General features: G+C 46.7%; 2 protein-coding genes across 10 annotated transcripts in view; one reads left to right on the forward strand and one right to left on the reverse strand.

The window, feature by feature from the left end:
- The window catches only part of IFT81 (intraflagellar transport 81), a 241,975-nt gene that overhangs the window by 183,305 nt on the left and 37,121 nt on the right, over positions 1-21,549 (reverse strand). The gene's annotated exons all lie outside the window — the stretch shown is intronic.
- LOC130859528 (P2X purinoceptor 7-like) overlaps positions 8,515-21,549 on the forward strand; it is a 29,760-nt gene continuing 16,725 nt past the window's right edge. The window contains 7 exon segments of the mRNA XM_057747016.1: positions 8,515-8,594; positions 9,101-9,269; positions 10,403-10,471; positions 14,433-14,505; positions 15,532-15,628; positions 19,287-19,367; positions 20,000-20,129. Of these exon segments, the coding sequence (XP_057602999.1) occupies positions 9,201-9,269; positions 10,403-10,471; positions 14,433-14,505; positions 15,532-15,628; positions 19,287-19,367; positions 20,000-20,129 (519 nt within the window). The 5' untranslated portion in view covers positions 8,515-8,594; positions 9,101-9,200.

Raw genomic sequence — 21,549 nt, forward strand, 5'->3', positions numbered from 1 at the left:
TGTCCTGTTGTCCTGGTTTTCTCATCTCACAGTGGAATGGCAGAAGCTTCTCTGTGGACCAGCTCTCATCTAACCACAGGCTTCTGGGCACCACCCTCCAGCCCCTGCTCCATAGGGGCAGGAATCTCCCAGTCCTCCTGGGTGTTGAGCACACCGCTGGGAAAAGCAAGGACCAGATTACACAGATGATTCACACGACTGCACGTGTCAGCTGAGTGGTGTGCAAAATGCCAAAGAAGGGGAAGTAAATGTGGAACTAGAAAAGCTAGCAGGGATCCAACTGTGAACAACCTTGAACTTCATCCCGAGGACACTCAGAAAGCAAGAAGAGTCTTCCCCACCCCACTGCCAGCACTTTATTATGAAAAATTCCAACCACAAAGGAAACATTAAGGGTTTTATGTTCACAGTTTCATTTTGGAGAACGCATTCTGCTTTCAACACGGCAACACCTACTGAGTACTACTGAGTGCTTAGCATGGGCCAGGTTCTGTTCTTCGCTTGTCACATGTATCAGCCTGTTCGATCCTTATAAATAATCCTACAAAATTGGTTCTCATAATGTGTAATCACGATCTGAACAGCCTGACTATGGGGAAAATCCCACGTTATGGGTTCCACTCTTGATTATATGTCACAACTTAATTTCTCAGCCTCCCTTGCAGCTAGCACATATGCATGAGACCCAAGCTTTTCAAACACACGTACCACGCGACAATACTCCGGTACACAGGAAACAGCATAGGGGGGTGGGCACAAGCAGAATGCATCTGAAGGAATGTATGGGGTGGCAGCAGCCTTCATCTGCACCACAGGGACCACTTCCTGGACCCCACGTTTAGAGATCCCACCGTGGCCTTCCACTAGCCAGGAGCTTCTCTATGGAGTAAGGAGCCTACGGGGCTGTATTAGTTTTCTACTGCTGCGTAACAAATTACCACAAACTCAGTGGACTAAAACACCGCCACTTACTAGCTCACAGTTCTGTAGGTCAGTAGTTTGGGCCTGGCATGATGGGTTCTCCGCTCAGGGTCTCACAAGGTTGAAATCAAAGCATTAGCTGTGCTGAATTCTCACCTTGGGACTCTGGGGAAAACTCATTTCCAGGCTCATTCTTCCTGTTGGTAGAATTCAGTTCCATGCCATCATGGGATTCAGAGCTCTGTCAGCCAGGGGCCACTCTCAGATCCTAGACACCACTTGCATTCTTTATGGTGTGGCCCTCTCCATCTTCAAGCCAGCGATGACATAATATTTTTAGGTCTCACACATGTGACCTCTCTTCTGGGACCAGCCAAAGAAAATTCTCTGCTTTTAAAGGGCTCGTGTGTTTGCGTAAGGCCCACCCAGATGATCTTGCCATCTTCAGGTCAACTGTATAGTACAATCTAATCGTGGAAGCATTTCCATCATACGCAGAGTTTGCGAGATTGGGCAGGGTGTGTATGCCATGATACAGGAAATACTGGTGTCCCCTTAGAAGTCTGCCACCTCAGGGGCAGAAGGTGCCCACTGAATGCACTCCCCCATCCCACCGTGCTCGGTATCCAGGATCCCAGGATTCTCTTCCCAAATGGCTGTTAACCTTTTCCCAGATTTATCCTCTCGAGAGAAGACCACAGCACCCAGAGGCATGCTCCGGAGATCAAGAAGTGACTTAGGGGCAGCTGTATGCAGGCGGAGGGTGTAGAGGGAGCTTGGCCCTAGGTGCGCGGGCTTCAGTAGTTGTGGCACATGGGCTCAGTAGTTGTGGTAGGAGGCCTTAGTTGCTCCAAGGCATGTGGGATCTTCCCAGCCAAGGGACAGAACCTGTGTCTCCAGCATTGGCAGGCAGATTCTTACCCACTGCGCCACCTGGGAAGTCCCCTTAGATGGCCATCTTTTTGCTATGTCCTCACATGGCACAAGAGGCGAGGTTTTTCTGGGGCCTGTTTTACAAGGGCACTAATCCCACTCATAAGGCCTCTGCCTTCATGACCTACTCCCTTCCCAAAAGCCCCACCTCCTCGTAGCATCACATAGTGGTTAGGTTTCCACTTATGAATTTTGGGGGGGGGTCACAAACATTCCGTCTATAGCACTATGTGAACTTGGGCTCACTTTCTCTGTGTCACAGCTTGCCCAGCTATAAGGTGGGGGTAATACTATACCGTCTTTACAGGATTATTTTTGGGGAGGTGAGGATTGAAAGAGTTAATATATGTTATTAATATATGCTTAGAAGAGAGCTTGGCACATAGTAAAACCTGGATCACGAATACTAAACATGTTCATAATTGGGAAAAAAGAACAAAAGTTCCAGTTAAATATCCATCAGTAAGAGACCAGCTGGCAAAGTTTCACAATTCACCTCTTAGGCGGAAACGTATGAAACTGCCAATACTGGACTGTTTTGGTCTACAAAATGGGCAATTTTATATCTTCCAACCTAAACAATATGATACTCTGTAACCATTCAAAGTGGTTACATATCATAGATCTATCTTTATCACACATTTCTCACTACTGTTGTGAAAAGAGTTAATGACATTATTGAGGAAAAACAGCAAGTTACATAATAGCAATGTAGAGTGTGGCCATGTTCCTGTGTCTAGGTGGGGGCATAAAGAGACATCTGGAAGATACTCTCAAAGTTTCAACAGTGATAACCTCCCGGAGGGAGAACAGATGGAACCTTTTCATGTTCTTTGTGCTCTTCTGCAAAATTTACACTTTTACAACAACAAATGGGATTCTCTTTACAAATGTGGCTCATACGACCTGAACATGGGGCTCCTGCTGCTTGCTGCCTAAGTAGGGCATGGGTCACTGGCTTATCACCACCCTCAAGTGGAATATTCTACTTCTCTCACCAAAGCTTAAGACAACACTAGTTTTGGGGGGTCTAGATGATATAACATAATAGTGATTAATATGCGTTTAGAGTTATTTAAAATTTGGGGCCTCTAAGATAAACCTCTGCCAATTTGGGCGGTCCATGGCCTGTATTTGCATAACTAAGTTTTTGAGCTCAATGCCTTTACATGCGCCTATTATATTTCCTCTAATTGGTAACCATTAACTAGTAGATTAGGATTCACTCTCTGCTCTCCGTAGAGAAGGCTGTGTACAAAGTATTGTGTCCTGCAGTAGGAGTTTTTCTGAATGAGGGGAGACAGTCTGGGAAGTATGAAAAGGCAGGGTTTTCTAGTGTACTAGATGGTGGAGAAGTGCAACAGTCAAAGGGAATTAGAAGGGCAGGTGATGTCTTAGCCAGGCTGTGGGTAACAAGAAACTGAGCCCCCTCACTAGCTCGCTCAAGGACAGGTGGGGCAGAGTAGAACAGGCTTGCAGTAGGCTGAATAATGCCCCCAGCCCAGCACCAGAATTTCCGTGTCCTAATCTCTGGAACCTGTGAATATGTTACCTTATGGGGCAAAAGCAACTTTGCAGATGTGATTAAGTTCAGGGTCTTGAGAAGGAGAGATTATTGGTTTGTTTGTTTGTTTGTTTTTTTTGGCTGCGTTGGGTCTCTGTTGCTGTGCACTGGCTTGTCAGTGGGGTGGCTTCTCTTGTTTTGGAGCATGGGCTCTAGGCGCCTGGGCTTCAGTATGCTCAGCAGTTGAGGCTCCTGGGCTGTAGAGCACAGGCTCAGCAGTTGCGGCACACAAGCTTAGTTGCTCTGTAGCATGTGGGATCTTCCCAGACCAGGGATTGAACCCGTGCCCTGTGGAGATCGCATCCACATGAACGAACCTCAATGTGAGCGGCACGGCGGAATTAAGAAAATTCACACAAGAGTATAGGAAAGCATGGGGTCGGGGGACTCAAGACCAAGTCAGTCAAGAGTCCCGAGCTCTGATTCCCATAGCGTAATTATTGAGAAAAAGCATTCTAGCATTCTAGATTATAAATCACGATAATGAACATCACAAGGTATATGCTTCAAATAGAGAAAAAAGCAGAGCACCTTGTTTTTTTATGACTACTGGGGGAGATAGTTAATCTTTAACTCGGAGCTGGTGCCTGGAGCCATTGGACTATACGATTTCTTTATCTCAATCGGTTTTCCTTGAGACTAGTTCTGCTTTCAGAACTGCCTGCAGCCATGGAGCCAGACAAATGCTCTCAGGATTCTTACTCCAAGTCGATGTCCTCTGTGTCCTCTGTCTACTCTGTGGTTCTCTACAGTGTCCGCAACATTGGCAGGCGGATTCTTAACCACTGCGACACCAGGAAAGCCCAAGAGAGATTATTCTTGATTATCTGAGCAGAGTCCTTACAAGGGGGGGGCAAGATGGTCAAAGTCAAAAAAAGGAGACATGAGAAAAGGAGCTCAGGATGGAGTGATGTCGCTGCGAGCTCAGGGATGCCTAGGCAGTCTCTAGACACTGGAAGAGGTGAGAACACACTCTCTAGTCGAGCTCCAGAAGGACCAGGCCTGCTGTCACCTTGATTTTAGTCCTATAAGAATGATGTTAGGCATCTGCCCCCCAAATCTAAGAGAAAATACTTTGTGTTATTTTAAGTCACTAATCCACGGTGGTTTGTAACAGCACCGACGGGAAAACCAATAAAACCAGCATTTAACTTGCCTTGGGGGTGCAGGGTCTCCTCCACTTTCTTCTCAGTGCATCTCTGGCTGCCCTGGCCCCTTGCTGACCTCCCCCTACAGCTGAGTGGATCAGGGTTGGCCATAATCAGACTCCTCTCTTGGGATTTTAAATATAAGACACAGAGGCTGCAGGCTCAACCTCTCCATGAGGCACAGAGGGCCCACGACCCACAGTTCTCTTGGGGGCCCAAGAAAATGCCTATTGGCCCCAGGGTAAGCGTCAGTTAACCGGATGGGAGGGTAGTTCACTTTCAGGTCACATCCTTTCACTCTACTGTTACCTTTGTTCAGTGAGCCCTGTGAGGGCAAGTCAGGCTCTGCTGAGAGGCACTTCCTCCCCAAGGTGCTTTGAGGACTCTCCCAGCATGGGGGGGTGCAGCCATTTCCCCCTGAGGTGCCGGCACACATCTGTGAAAGTCATTCTCATTGAAAACTCGTGGATTGGGACTCTGAAGAACCTCTTTATGGTGGGCATCGTGGTCTACATCTGGTGAGTCAGGTGAAATGTGCCACTGAGGACTCCCTGGGCTGACCTCACTCTGCATCCTTCCCTCCTCCCTCTGGCCCTCCACAGCCCTCCTCTCCAGCCAGACTGGCCTGTGAGGACCCAGGCTCCTCGCACATTCATTCTCCTCACCTTCCCAGACTCTTCGGCTTTCCTCTCCCCCATCTCTATCTACCCATCCTGCAAGGCCTGGCTGAATCCCCAGCTCCTCAAGGCCCCTGTTTGCTCCAGGGACCAGTGGTTTTGCCCTCTTCAGAATGCAGAGAACTGTAGCTTCTTAGAGCCAAAAGGTCCTAGGGACTAGGCAGCCCAGGCAGTTGTCCCCTCATTCAGGGACTAAATCCACAGCCCAGAGAGGTGGCATGGCTCGCCTGAGTCACCAAGCAGGTAGGGAGACAGCCGCTGGGACAGGCGTTAGAATGTTCTTTCCACAGGGCAGGACGGCGGACTCTTTCTCTTCCTCTCTTTTTTTTCCTTTGATGCATCTCTGAAGTATTTTAATTCTTAAAATGATATGTTCATTATTATATAAAGACAAGTTTTCTGATTTATGAGAGGGTTGGATTCCATTAAGGCTGATCTATAACATGCTGTGCATTTTGGGATGAATATGAGAGACTGAGCTTCCCAAATGGAGGGCCAAACTGACCCAGTGTTATTCTGGGAGACTGCTGTGATATCCAACACAAAAGAACACTGCACATACACGCCGTGTGCACGCTGTGATGCTAGGCTGATATATATTATCATATTTGTCTACGGAATTACATTGAATAGCTCTGACTCATACATGCTGATTGCATCTCACATCTGCATCTCTGGCCCCAATGTCTTTCTCTTTTTCCTTTTTAAAACATATTCATTTATTTAGGCTGTGCCAGGTCTTCATTGTGGCATGTGGGATCTTCGTTGCGGCACATGGGATCTTCACTGTGGCATGTAGGATCTTTAGTTACAGCATGCGGGCTTCTTAGTTGCAGCATGTGGACTTCTTAGTTGTGGCATAAGGACCCTTAGTTACAGCATGCAGGCGGGATCTAGTTCCCCAACCACAGATCGAACCTGGGCGCCTTGCATTGGCAGCGTGGAGTCTTAACCACTGGACCACCAGGGAAGCCCCACCCAAAGTCTTTCTTGATGAGCTTTCTTTTGTAATGAATGTTATAGAAATATGAAAATATATTGAGAACAATATAATAAATACACATGTACAGCCATCCAACTTAATTACTAACCCAGTTTTTGCTCCCTGCAAACCTAGCCTTTCTCCCATTCTCTTTCCTCTTCCCTTATATATATCCACGCTGAATTTGGTGTTTCTCATTCTATGTTTGTTTTAATGTTTCTACAACATAAGTCTACAGCTATAAATATATTTTTTCTCTTTTAATTGAGGTGAAAGTCATAAAACATAAAATTAACCATTTCAAAGCGAAGTCAGTGTCATTTAGTGCCTTCACAATGTTGTGCAACCACCACCTCCACCTAGTTCCAAAGTGTTTTTTCACCCAAAATGCAAACCTCATTATGCAGTTACTTCCCATTTACCCCTTCCCCCAGCCCCTGGCAACCATCAGCCTACTCCCTCTCTGGATTTACCTATTCTGGACATTTCATATAAGTGGTATCACACACTACGTGGCCTTCTGTGTCTGTTTTCTTCCAGTCAGCACAATGTTTTCTGAGGATCATCCACAGTATAGCATGTGCATCCTTTCATGCCTTTCTGTGGGTAGATCATATTCTGTTGTTTGGAGAGACCACATTTTGTTCATCCATTCACCTTTTAAGGAACATTTGGGTTGCTTCCACCTTTTGACTACTGTGAATAGTGCTGCTATAAATATGCATGGATAGGTATTTAAGTGTATAATGTTGTTTTGAATTTCTTTAAACTTTATCTCATTCTGTGGCATGCTTTCTGTACTCAGTGTTACATTATTTCCATATGGATACAAGCAGCTCTCCACTCATTTTCACTGTTGCAGAACATCTCATTGGATGAATCCAACAATTTATTCACCCATTCAATGGTCAAGGACATTTCGCTTATTTCCAGTTTTCCCTATTACTAATAGTGTACTTTCTTGTCCATAACTCCTTGGGCACATGTTTGAGGGTTTTTCTGGGGCGTATACCTACGAGTGGAGTTGTTGGGGCATGGGGAATGCACTTCAAATGTACAGTACTTCATATTGCCAAATGAGAGCTGTCATTCCATGGGTCTCCCAGGGGTCCTCAACCCTGGCTGTGCATTAGAATCGACTTCAGAAAAATATACCCATACCTGGATAATTCCCCAGACCTACTGAATCAGAGTTCCCAGGGATGAGACTGGGGAGCTGCAATTTTGAAAGCCGTCTAAGTAATTACACTGTACAGCCAAGGCTGACAACAGCTGGGACCAAGCCTTGGCCCACTGTGTCTTGGTTTCCCAAGGGCAGCTCATAGAGGGCAGCCACTGGCTTAGACTTCCTAGCATCATTCAGATATTCGAGGCTGAGCAAATACACACATGCCGAATGAATAAACAAAGCATTTAAAATAAACTCTTAAGGGACTTCCCTGGAGGTCCAGTGGTTAACACTCCGTGCTTCCACTGCATGCAGTTATGGGTTTGATCCCTGGTCAGGGAACTAGGATCCCACGTGCCACGTGGCACGGCCAAAAAAACTCAAAGAAATAAAAAATAAGGGACTTCCCTGGTGGCACAGTGGTTAAGAATCTGCCTGCCAATGCAGGGGACACAGGTTCAATCCCTGGTCCGGGAAGATCCCACATGCCACAGAGCAACTAAGCCCGTGTGCCACAACTACTGACTCTGTGCTCTAGAGCCCTCAAGCCACAACTACTGAGCCCGCGTGCTGCAACTACGGAAGACAGTGCGCCTAGAGCCCATGCTCCACAACAAGAGAAGCCACCACACTGAGAAGCCTGCACACTGCAACTAAGAGTAGTCCCGGCTTGCCACAACTAGAGAAACCCATGCAGCAACGAAGACCCAATGCAGCCAAAAAAGAAAAAATAGTAATAAATAAATAAGTAATAAAATAAAATAAACTTGATTTTTCAGGGCAATCGGAGACAGAAAAAACAGACAAATGGAGATGCAATATACCATTTTAAGTTATCGATTCCACTTTCTTCCTCTATTTCCCCCACCATAATAATGTAGATTCACATTCTAAAGACGGTATTAATAGCTTATGAATGGATCAAAAGGCAGGAAACCAGAGGCAGGCCCATGTCATGCATGAACAAGTACAGCACGTGGTTGAGAGGTCTGGCTCTGGGCTATAAGGTAGACCAACCCAGGACCTCAGTCCTGCCGCTGACTACCCGTGGCACCTTGGGCAAGCCCCTTCACCTCTCTGAGCCCATTCCCTCACCTACAGAAGGGTGAGGATTACAGTAACTATCGCCTATTGCTGTCGTGAGCACTGAAGGAGATGATGCACACAGAGCACGTGGCACATAGCAAGTGCTCAGTAAAGGGTAGGTGCTGTTATCCATATTATTTACGTTCTTTATAAATCAGGTGGGGGTTTCTGGAAAACAGGAGGCTGACCTGCTGGAAACACCCTTAGACAGATGCTGACGTGTTCCTGAGTCTCAGAACAAAGCTGGTGGACCAAGCTGGGGTGGACTTTGGCATCTGGGAAGGCAACCCATAAATGAGGGTCTGTATTAGGCAATAGTAGAGGTTGGCATTGGGGGCAATAATTTCCACGCAGTGAGAGCTCACTATGCGCCAGGTACAGTGCTAAGGAGTTGGCGTGCATATTTCCTTCCATCCTCACAACAACCCCATGAGGGAGGTGTGACTATTCTTCCCATTTTACAGATAAGGAAAATGACTCAAAGAGAAGGCAATCACTTGCCCAAAGTCACCCAGAAAACCTAGGATTTAAATGGAGGTGGCTTTTGGAAGCTGCATCCAAAACTACTGTACTGTGCCTCCCTTGAGAAAACCACTGATGCTTTCTGTGCCTGCCGTTTAGCTTTGCTTTGGTGACTGACAAGCGGTACCAACGGAAAGAGCCTGTTATCAGTTCTGTGCATGCCAAGGTGAAAGGGATAGCAGAGGTGAAAGAGGAGATTATGGAGAATGGACTGAAGAAGGTAGCGTGCAATGTCTTCGACATGGCAGATTATACCGTCCCCCTGCAGGTGAGCACTCCTCAGCATCCTCCCAGAAGTTGTCTCTCGTCACTGTCCCCAGGGCCTCGCCCCCTCCCCTGGGACCTAGAGCCTCGCTCCAGAAAAACACTGGCCCCATTTAAAAAGCTCTGTGAAAATCCCAACTGAGAAAACCTAAAAATTGCGAAATCGGGTCAAATCCAGCAACTCAAAGGAGATAATTCTTGGCTTTATCGAGTCCTACAGGGTTTCTCAAAATAGCAGTGTGTCCTGGTGCACTGAAAACATGATTTGATTCACTCACACTTGATTTATACAGCTTTTCAGAAGCAGGGCCATCAAGTCAGCAAGCTTTGCCTAGATCCAGAAGGCAAAGAACTTTCTGCCTAGAGGGGACCAGCCATGCTATATTGTTTCTGTGGCATTTTATCCAAAAAAATGTCTCCAGGATAACACTCTTGGGTACTGTTTTGCACAAGGGAAGGCTATAGATAACAAAGAAAGGAAGGCTGTAGCCCACAGAGAAAGGACATGAGATTGTATCAACTTCCAAGAAGAGAGAATGAAAGTAGAACTCTCATAAAGGAGAAACTGAAGTGGAGCTGAGAACACCAAAGAACAGCTGGGGAGGGCGGCAGGAATAAAAGGGCACGCTGACAGCCGTTGGGAGCTGGAAAGCTTTGCAAAACCATAAAAGCCAAGCTGCTATCTGATTGTTTCCCACAGTGGGTCATTAAAATCTCAGGCTATTTCCCAGGTGGTGGGATGCCCTATTGCCCTTTCATTAAAGTCCTGGATAATCTGAACAGCATTCTAATGGAGGTGACACCCCCCACCTCCGTCTCCCCAGCTCTCTTCACTTTCAACTTAATGGGATTTTACTGTATCCAAAAAATGAAAAGGCTCCTTTGGGGCTGGAATGGAAAATGAATGCTCAATCATTCTGAAGGTTCCTCTGCTCTCCCTGGCTCAGCAGGGAGGCTCACCCAGCTTTGATGTTAAGCCCTCAGGGTAGTCGAGTTGCTTCCAGACTGGGATTTCTAGACTGAAGCTTAGAAGGGTGGAAACGTTCGCCCCCAGGCACTTAGCCAGCTGGATTACTATGATTAAGTAGTTCTGTTCTCAATGGCTCTACATTTGCCTTCTCTCCTTTTTCTCCACAGGGGAACTCCTTTTTTGTGATGACAAACTTTCAGAAGACAGAAGGCCAAGTGAAAGGGTTGTGTCCCGAGGTAAGGAGTGATGGGTGATGAGAATTCCTGGAGGAGGCAAAGGTCAGAGGAAATGGAAATGGAGACCAGGGGTGTTTGGGAGCCCACAAATATTTACTGAGCCTCTGCTTGTTACAAAGCAGGGGTGTAGATCTGGGCCAGGAGGAAAGGGTGAGAAGATGTTGCAGTTCTCATTCTCTAACCACCAGATCTTTGTCTGTCCCCCTGGGTCTCCAGCTCCAGCACTAGGAGCCTGTGCAGCTCGAGGCCCCCTTTCTCCATTGCTCGCTCCCTGTGCAGCTCATGAGAACAGGGATCCTTGGCCTTTGCACGTTTCAGTGGGACCTCACACCAACTTTAGGGGGGCAACAGCACCCCCAGTCCCATTTTACAAGTCAGCACAAAGATCAGAGAGGTTCAGTGACCTCCCCAATGTCACACAGTTTGCTGGAGGCACAGACAAGTTTGGAATGCAGCTGTCCTCATTCACAGCTTCTCCTGCCACAGTAGACTCTAAAACCCCTGCAAGGCCATCCTGGAAAAATTGTCAGAGCTCAAGTTTGATTTTTCATCCCACTTCGTAAGAGTTTTAGGCTCCTTATCAGGTGGGAATGCTCCCATGTCTCCCGCCCCTCCCACTACTACCCATGCAGCCTTTCCCAACCTGGCTTTGCCCTCTCATATTCTCTCCACCTTCCCCTACTTCTTTCTGCAAAACCTTCTTCCCTGTCAAAACATATTTCTCCTATTCTGTCCCATCCCAGTCCTGTTCTCTGCTCTGTAAGATGATAACTAGCTATTCTGATAAGTTTGTCTATAGCGATGTGTTTGCACCTCACCAGGGATCATCCCAACTGCAGGGTGCGACACTGTGGCAATACTGAGCGGGTCCCCAGTCTGCGGGGAAGGCCAGCCTTGCCTGTGGGTTTTTCTCATCCGCCCTCTCTGGTGACAAGGCCTAGATTTCTGAGTGTCTGAGAGATCAGGATGGATATGCTCTCTCTCATTACAGCCCTTGCCATCATCTCTACCTTAACTTGGAAACAAGCTAACATTCCCTTGGTGTCTATCTCAATAATGCCCCCCTAAAAGGAGACTGGTGTATGTTTTTTGGCCCCCATCTCCCCGGAAATGTTCCTGCTACTCTAATGAAGTAGCCGGGTGCCAATCCAACTAAAGGCTCCCTCCCGCCTCCCTTCCCAGCAGCATCCAAGGTCATATCCAGGTTGGGGCCCCTGGCTCCCTTTTTTCCCCCGGACTCTGGAATTGCTACTCACACTACCCCCGTGACACTTATCAGAGATGCCATTCTTTTCTTATTTGGCCATGCCGCAGCTTGTGGGATTTTAGTTCCCCGACCAGGGATCAAACACATGCCCCTGACAGTGAAAGCTCGGAGTCCTAACCATCTGACCGCCAGGGAAGACCCTCACAGCGCTTTTCAAGTTATTGAGACTTGTAAGGAAGACAGTTAGGACAGCCCCGAGATTAAGAGCCTGGATTTAGGAGCTAGACTGTAAATGGTTCAATACTTGACTAACTAGCTTTGTGACTTTGGGCAGGCAACTTCGATGCTCTGTGCCTGGATATGCTCATTCGCAAAATGGGGCTAATTACAAATCTTAGCTCTTAGAATTGGTGAAACATGAGCGAATCACTATGACAGGCTGGAAACAACACGATACACTGTAAGCACTCGATATGTGCGAAGTGTTATGATTCAGGTGACAAGTTACTCCTTCACAGACAGGATGTCACTCAGACTTGATTGGAACTCCAAGAGCTCTGTGGAGGCATTGCCAGCCCAGAGAACACCACGTCACTCTTGAAATTCTAACCTGTGACCCAAGCTGGTTTGGCTTGCTCTAATGGGATATTCGCCTCCTCTCTCTGCATACTCACCACCCTAACTCTGATGGGGAGATGAAAGTCAAGGATAGGGCTTGACTCAGTAAATATGGCCAAAGCCAGCTGTACATCAAAATGAGGAGACACTGGTTCTAATCATCTGTTGCTGCATAACAAACTACCCAGAACCTGGTGGACTTAAAGCAATAAGCATTTGATGAGCTCTCACAGTTCAGTGGTTGACTGAGCTCAGGTGGCCGGTTCTGCTGATCTTGGGGTCTGCGTGGGATCTCTCATGGCGCTGAAGTCAGATGGCGGCTGGGGCTGGCGGCATTTGGAGGCTCAGCTGGGGTACCGGGATGGCTGGCCTTCTCTTCCTCTCGGGGAATCTCAAGGCTTCTCCTGCTTTCAGAGTCTCTCCACATAGTCTTTCCAAACTTCCTCATAGCAGCTCAGGTTCCCACAAACCAAAAGAAGCTTCCAGGCCTCCCAGGTTCAGGACTAGAGCTGACACAGCGTTACGTCCACTGCCTTCTGTTGGCTATTGGGTCAGAGCCAGCCCAGCTTCAAAGAGAAGGGGAAGCACTCTACCTCCCAATGGCAAGAGTTACAAAGAATTTGTGGCCATCGTCAGTGCACGTGACAATCACAAAAAGAGAAGATTAAAACATCTTTTTTTTTTTTTAATTTTGGAATTTCTTTTCGAGAGTAAAATAGAGCTGGTTTGTCTTCTTTCCTGAGATTTCTTTCCAGTCGATAATCAAAATAACATAGCTTCCCAAGAGCCACTCATTCATTCATTCATTCTTTCCATAGTTATCAAGACCCACCATGTGTCAGGCACTCAGACTACAAAGATATGACCCAGGCTGTGTGTGCAAAGCGTTCACAGTGTAGTTGGGGGTCACAAGGGCAGCAAACCAAGGACATGCTGGGTAATAGGAACAAAGCAACCTGGGAAGAAAAGAGAACATGAAAGAGATAGAAACTATAGGAAATGTTCATTAAGCAAGAGCCATGTGCTGAACCCTTTCTCATGATAACTCATTTCATCTTCACAACAGCCATGTAAGACACATCTGTTCCTTCCCCTTTTACAGGTGAGGAAACTGAGGCTCAGAGAGGCAAAGTGACTTGCCTGGGGCCCTCAGCTGGAAAATGGTGCAGCTACTGCTGAACCTGGTTATGCCAGGGTCCAAGCCTGGGGCTCCCCTGAATCTCTGTAAAATTGCGCAGAAGACACTATTTTCACAGAGGTTCTGGTTTCCCTAAGACTGGCTATGAAACCTGGTCCCTGGAAAACGGGAAGTCGAGTATACATAAACCAAGTCATCTCATTTTACTTTTCCTCATTCCACCCTCAGGCCTTAGTCCTGAAAGCTGACTGACCTCATTTTCTCAGGCCAGGAGAGAGTGCTGGCTGGAGTCCTTTCTTTCCACATTTCCTGCTGAGCTTTTGTGCCTGTCTGCTTCACTTGCTTCTGCAGCCACAGGGCTGCTTGAACCAGGCCCCCTGCTCTCCAAACCAAGGCCTGTCCTGGAAAGTGGTTCCTGGCATACGCTTCTTAGACTTTCACGTATTTTTACTTTTTATTGAGATATAATTCACAAACCATAAAATTCACCTTTTTAAAGTGTACAATTCAGTGGTTTCTAGTATATTCACCGAGCTGTGCAGCCGTCACCACTGTCAGTTTCCAGAGCATTTTCATCATTCCAGAAAGAAACCTCATGCCCATTAGCAGCCACTCCCCATTCCCACCTCCCTCAGCCCCTGGAGACCACCGATCGCCCTTCTGTCTATGGATTTGCCTGTTGTGAACCCTTCATATACACAGAATCATACAATATGTGGCCTTTCGCATCTGGCTTTTTTCACTTAGCATCATGTTTCAGGTTTCATCTGCACTGTAGCATGTGTCAATACTTCATTCATTCCTATTTGTGGCCAAATAACATTCCACTGGATGAACGTACTAGACTTTAGTCGTCCATTCACCTACTGGTGGATATTTGGGCTATTTCCGTTTTTTGGCATTATGTGCAAGTTTCTGTGTGGACATAGACATCTGCTCTTCTGTATCGTAGGGACACACGATGCTTATTCCCCACTACCTTGTCCTTCTCTCTGCAGTATCCCACCCGCAGGACGCTGTGTTCCTCTGACCGGGGTTGTGAAAAGGGATGGATAGGCCCACACAGCAAAGGTATGTTGTTTCTTGTCCTGAGACCCCGTGGGTGCATGGTCTGGAATGCTGGTGACATTTGAGATGCCCAGATCTTTAGCCTCTGGCTCTCAGTTGCCTTCGTCCACCCTCCCCAGGCCATGGATGAGCCTGTACCTGCCCCATGCCTCGACTCTGAACCCAGAGGACCAGCTGCTGACCATGAACGTGACTCTAATTCCCAGTGAGAGCAGCTCCTGAAAATCTCGCAGAATTAGCCCCTTCAGGGCTCTCACTGATAGAAAAACTGAATGGCCCAGAGCATCATCTGAGTATCCTAAATATTTCCTCTTGAATTTCCCCAAAGGTTGAAAAGCATGACTGTGTACCCCCAGGGGACCTGAGGGCAATATTCACCTGCAGAATTTCCAAAGCTCTTGTTTTAACTTAAAAAGGCACAGAACAATAAAAAATTACCACAAAAAAGAAAAAAAAAAAAACAGTTGAAAACCATCAGTGTTTATAACACGTGTACACAAAAGGCATATGAATATTCAATTCCATTCCATAATACATGTGCATTCGAGTGGTGGAGAGGTCATTAACAGTATTTATTATTTACTATTTAACTTTCCCCTCAAAAATCTGTTAGTGACACTGATACTCCAGGAAGATGTGCTGTGCTCACTCCATGGTTCTGTGCATCCTGGTACATGCTGTTTACACCTTGAGGGACTCGGATGCCTATTTAGAAGCCAAGTTCTAGTCCATTTATACCAGGCAAAAGAATACACCTGCTCAGCTTCCCTCTCAGGCATCTTTTCTTGCAAAGAAAGCAAAATAATCCAATAGCATCCATGGTCTTTCTGTGTTTTCTTTCATCCTTTTTTGAAAAGCTTACCGTTGCATATGTTGTTTGGTTTTTCTTATGTAAGTTTGTGGTTTGGATGGGGTTTCATGGAAACTGAAACTGCTTGGGTTGAAAAACATCAATAGTCTCTTGTTTGAGTTGAGTTTCCTCACCAGGTTCATTCACACCTGTATTTCTACGACCCCTTGACCCCCCAGGAATCCAGACTGGCAGGTGTATAGAATATAAAGGGAAGCAGAAGACCTGTGAAGTCTCCGCCTGGTGTCCCGTCGAGGCAGTGGAAAAGGCCCCAGAGTGAGTTGGAGGGAGGGGACGGACACGGTGGCCCCCAGCTTTGAGCAGATAAGGCCCTGCCTGGCACTGTCCCAACTTCCCTTCTCAGCACCATCCCCCCAAGTCCCAGGTCTTAATGGCTTGGTGGCTCCCGTGCCAAGCACACTAGTGGTCTCTGGGAAGACCATGCTGTTGTTAAAATATTGAAATAATTCCATACCAACTGGTAAATAACTACTACCTTGAGCATCCTTGGGTTTCCCTGCCCCTTGGCTGTCCCAGTACCTTCCAGGGCACCTCCAGACACCTCCTCCAGTGCTACAGAAGGTCCCTTCTGACTGCCAGTGTCAGTACTGAGTGATTACAGAAGAGAAGATGGGAGGGAGGGAGGGATAAGGAAAAAGGAAGGAAGAGGAAGGTAAGGGAGGAGAAAAGGAAGGGAAAGGAATGGAAGAGAGGGAAGTTTTCTTAAATTAAATGTTCACAGTGACATACAGATTTGCTGGTGCCCTGTATTGATTCTTCTCTTTAACACACAAGGTCAGGCCCAGAACGCAGAACTTGATGTTAAATCTCAGAAACCACTGGGAAGGCTGCATTTCAGCAGAGAATAAGGAGAGCTGGATTCAAATCCTGGTTCTAACACATCCTTGCTGTGTGACCTTGAACAAGTGGCTTAACCACTTTGAGGTTCATTTTCCTTGTCTTTAAAATGAGGATAATAGGATAATAGGACTTCCCTAGTGGTCCAGTGGTTAAGACTCTGAGCTTCCATGCAGAGGGCACAGGTTTCATCCTTGGCCGGGGAACTAAGATCCCACATGTTGCTGGGCATGGTCAAAAAATTAAAAAAAAAAAAAATCATAAAATGACGATATTGCATCTACCTCACTGGGCCGTTGTGGGAACTAAATGAAATGATACTTGTACAGTGATTGCAAAGTGAGCCCTGTGCTTGGTACATAGTAAGTGCCAAATAACACACACACACACGCGCGCGTGCGCGCGCACACACACACACACACACACACACACAAATGATCTGTACCTAGACCTGTGGTGGTTCTAGACCAGCACTGTCCAATGGAACTTTCTGCAGTGATGAAAAGGTTCTGTATGTCCACCATTCAATAAGGTAGCCACTAGCTACATGTGGCTACTAGATACACCTGAAATGTGCTTACCACAACTGAAGTGAATTTTTACTTTAATTTAATTTAAATAGTCATACATGCCACAAATGCCTAGGGGATGTTGGACTATATTGGACAGTGCAGCTATAGACAAATGGGGCTCAGGGCCACACCATCAGCATCTATGGGACAAAGAGAAGATTTCCCCAAACTGACTTTTTAGAAGGTACAGAGAAAAGTTCCCTTTGTCAGGGTGGGAAGCACTAGGCAGTGTCACTCATTAATGGCAGCATGCAGGTCCACTTATAGGTCAGGGAAGTTTCTATGTCACAGAAGGAATTGTCCAGGACCTGGGTGGGACATCAGCCTACACTCAAGGAGTCCCTAGTTCAAGGCAAGTGGCCTCTCGATTGCCTGTGGTTTTCAGTCCTGCCTCTGCCACCAACTCAGTCATCACATAAATACTGTGCATCTCTAATGTTCGCCCTGGGCTGCAATTTACACGACCCTGAGCAAGTAACTCCCTGAACTTCAGTTTCTCACATGTTATACGAATGGATTACTAAGATGATTCATTTCATTGTTCGTCCAACATACCCATTACCATGTAGTAGATGTAAGGTATTTATTTTACATGTAATCATACACAAGGGCGACTGTGCTAAATTTTCTGTAAAATACAAGAAGACCCAGATATGGAACAGGTCCCAAGGCTCTTGCAATCTAATAGAAGGGATAAGACACGTGCACAGAGGGCCGTAATTCAGAAAACAAAAGTATAAATGTCATGAAAGAGGAATAAAGGGGATTCTGTAGTTCTTGGATTCTGTAGTGTTGCCCACGAAGTGTGGGGTTTAGAATGTTCTAAAGGCAGAGGGTCTGGCATATAGCAGGCATCTGTCGTACATAAGATTTTGTGTGTGTGCAAGTGACAAATATAACTTACACTGGCTTCAGAAAAAAAGGGACTGTTAATTTTTGGCTTGTGTTTCTGAGTCATGTAAATGAGACGTCCAGAAATACTAGCTTTGGGCAAGGCTTGATCAAGGCTTTCAAATGATGTCTTAAGGTCTTCTCTCTTCCTCCACCTTCCTCTCTCCCCAACCCCTAGCTATTTTTTCTTCCATTCTGGCTCTCCTCACACTGTGGCTGGGGCACTCCAGGTTTACACTGTCCTTGCTACTAATATTCCTAGAGGAAAGGAGTTCTTCTTTCCCAACAGTGCCCACAAAAATCCTGGAGTGTCTCAATGGCCTAAGGCATGTGACAATCCACAAAGCAATCACTGAAGCCAAGGGGATCGGGTTACACTGTTGAACCAGCTCTGGGTCACTGCCCACCCTGGGAGCTGTAGGGATGGGCAGAAGATGAGAGTGGAAGAGACCTGGCTTCCCCAAAGGGAGAAAATGCAGGTGCTACTGCCAGAGGGGGAATTGACCCTTGACAGGCAAAAATTGCAGTGTCCTCTCTAGTTATATCCCCAAGGGAGCCAAAGCTGGGCTCTGGAGATCCTGGAATAAAAAGTAGATCATTCTTGATGCCCCCTTCCAAACAGCCTCCACCTTCAGCCTGTGCTTCTCCCAACATATATCTGCCACCTACTCAGGCATGCCAGGTAACAGGACACCAGTGGTATCTTTTTATGGAGCGGTTCTCTCCACCTTTAACAGACTGTCAACCCCACAAGGACAAAAACCTCGACTGTCTTGTTCATCACTACATCCCTACTGCTCAGCCGCATGCCCAGTACAATAAACATCTGTTGAGTGAGGGAATGCATGGATGGGGGGGTGGACCTTCTGGCAGTCTAGAATTTGGGCTCTTCCTACTCATGGAGAACTTTACTCAGAGCCTCTCGCGAGAGAATGATAGAGTCAATTATATATGTGGCCCTGTGCTAAAGGCTGAGGATGTCTCAGCCCCGCAGGATCACCAAGCCTACTGCAAAAGATACAAACAGGAGTGCGCTGGAGCTGGCTTGTACCAGCTCTGAGCCATCTGTGCTCATCCCTTCCCAGCTCCAAGTTCAGTGATGTTCTGATGGTAGCTTGACATCAGCTACAGTGAGAGTATTTATACCACAATAATCAGTAACTGCTACAATATCAGGGCTTTTAGTTTCCTGGAGAGCTGGTTATCAAACATTTTACCAACACACCACCGTGCAAACCTAAACACATAATTATTATCAGAGTGAGAAGTATTACTGTAAATGCCAGGGAGTCTTTTTTTTTTTTTTTTGGTCATGCCATGCAGCTTGTGGGATCTTAGTTCCCCTACCACGGATTGAACCTGTGCCTCCTGCAGTGCAAGTGCAGAGTGCTAACCACTGGACCACCAGGGAATTCCCTCCACGGGGTCTTAAGAAGGGAGAAATTCTTCCTGGTGAAGCTGGAGAATTTTGGAAGGTTTTGCCCACCGGATTGCATTTCTCTTCACCCATCATATCGACCCAAGCAAGAAACCAGAGCCTCTGGTCCCACTGGCCCACTGACTCCCTTGGTCCCTGCAGTCACTGATCCCCATCTTGCATTTATCTCTTCCAGGCCTGCACTCCTGGGCAGTGCTGAAAACTTCACTGTGCTCATCAAGAATAATATTGACTTCCCTGGCCACAACTACACCACGTAAGTGCCCAGAATGTCTGGCTGTATTAGTTACCTACTGCTGTGTAACAAATCACCCCAACACTTAGGAGCTAAAAACAACCAACCCTAATTTTCTCTCATCGTTTCTGTGTGCCCCAGAATGACATCTGGGAAAGACTTCACCAAGTGGTTCTGGCTCAAGGTCTCTCGGGGTGCAGTCAAGCGGTCCATGGGGGCTCCAGTCATCTCCAGACTTGACTGGGGCTGGAGAATCCTCTTCCATGATCACTCACACAACTGTCAGCGGGAAGGCTCAGTTCTTCACCATGTGAACCTCTCCTTCAGACTGCTTGAGTGTCCTGTGGACACTGTGGCTGGCTTCCCCAGAGCAAGTGATCAAAGCCAAAGGGCAAGTAAGCAAGATAGTAACCAAGATGGAAGCCACTGTATTTTATAATCTAATCTCACAAGTGACACACCATCACTTCTGTCACATGCTGTTGGTCACACAGACCAACACTGTACAACGTAAGAGGGGAATACACAAGGGTTTGAATCCCAGGAAGCAGGATCATTGGAGGCCCTCATGGTGCCCAGGTTCACTCCTATGAAAGAGATGGAGCCCACTATTCAATAGATAAGTTTGTTTGTTTGCTTTCCATTATGTGCAGGACAAACATCTTGCCAGATTTAAACACCACTTGCACCTTTCACAAGACTCAGAATCCACAGTGTCCCATTTTCCGACTAGGAGATATCTTCCGAGACACAGGAGATAACTTTGCAGATGTGGCAATTAAGGTTGGTGATGCCTTTGTACACTGGGATGTGGGGTGTGGGTCAACAGATGGAGGATGACAAATGGGCAGGAGGCTGGACCACTGGGTCTTAATAATATGCTCATAGTTAGTGAGCACTTTGTAAATCCACGTTCGGTGACAAGGACTTTTCCTGCATCTCCTTATCTAATCCCACAACGACCCTATAAGTGAGACACTCAGTGTATTAGTTTCCTGTGGCTGCTGTAACAAATTACCACAAACTCTGTGGCTTAAAACAACACATATTTTTTTATACTACTGGAGGTCAAAAGTCCAAAATGAGTTTCACTGGGCTGAAATCAACATATCAGTAGAGGGACTTCTCTGGTGGCACAGTGGTTAAGGATCCGCCTGCCAATGCAGGAGACACAGATTTGATCCCTGGCCCGAGAAGATCCCACATGCCATGGAGCAACTAAGCCTGTGCACCACAACTACCGAGCCCGTGTGCCACAACTACTGAAGCCCAAGTGCATAGAGCCCGTGCTCCACAACAAGAGACACCCACACACTAAAATGAAGAGCAGCTCCCCGCCCCCCACCCCACACTCTCTGCAACTAGAGAAAGCCTGCCGGCAGCAACAAAGACCCAATGCGGCCAATATAAATAAATTAAAACCTTTTTAAAAATTAAAAAAAAGATATTAGTAGAGCCATGCTTCCTTCAGGAGCTCCAAGGGAGAAGCCATTTCCTTGCCTTTTTCATATTCTGGAAGCGCATTCCTTGCGTTTCTTGGCTCAGAGCCCCTTCTTCCCGCTCAAAGCCAGCAGCACAGCATCTTGCTTCAGTGCTCACACTGATTTCTTATTCTGTGTCAAATGTCCCTCTGCCTCCCTCTTGTAAAGACCAGTGTGTCTTCATAGGGTCCACCCAGATAATCGGGGATAATTTCCTCATCTCAAGATCCTTATTTAATCACATCTGCAGTCTCTTTTGCTGTTTAAGGAAACATATTCAGAGGTCCAGGGATTAGAAACTAGCATTAGGAATACTTTGGCGGGGGGGGGGGGGGGGGGGGGGGCATTACTCAGACTACCACACTTGGATTAGTCAGGATTCTTCTAGTTGCAACTTACAGAAATCTAACTCAAATGATGTAAGCAAAATATAAATTTAAAAGTAATTTTGGGGCAAATAATAGGAACCAAACTCAAGTGGCTTAAGCAAAAAAGGAACCATATTCACTTGTGTAAAAAGTCCAGGGGGAATGAACTTTCTAGTACACTCAAGGCATCCTCCTACCTTGGGAGTTTTCTCTTGCTGTTCCCTCTGTCTGGAACAGTCTGGCCCCAGACCTAGCATTAGCTGCCTCCCACACCTACTTACAATATTTACTCAAATAGACACTCAGTTAAGCTTTCCATTACTGCTACATTTAAAATGACAATTCCCATCTCTA

This window comes from Hippopotamus amphibius, chromosome 8, assembly GCF_030028045.1.
Source record: "Hippopotamus amphibius kiboko isolate mHipAmp2 chromosome 8, mHipAmp2.hap2, whole genome shotgun sequence".
Taxonomy (NCBI): domain Eukaryota; kingdom Metazoa; phylum Chordata; class Mammalia; order Artiodactyla; family Hippopotamidae; genus Hippopotamus; species Hippopotamus amphibius.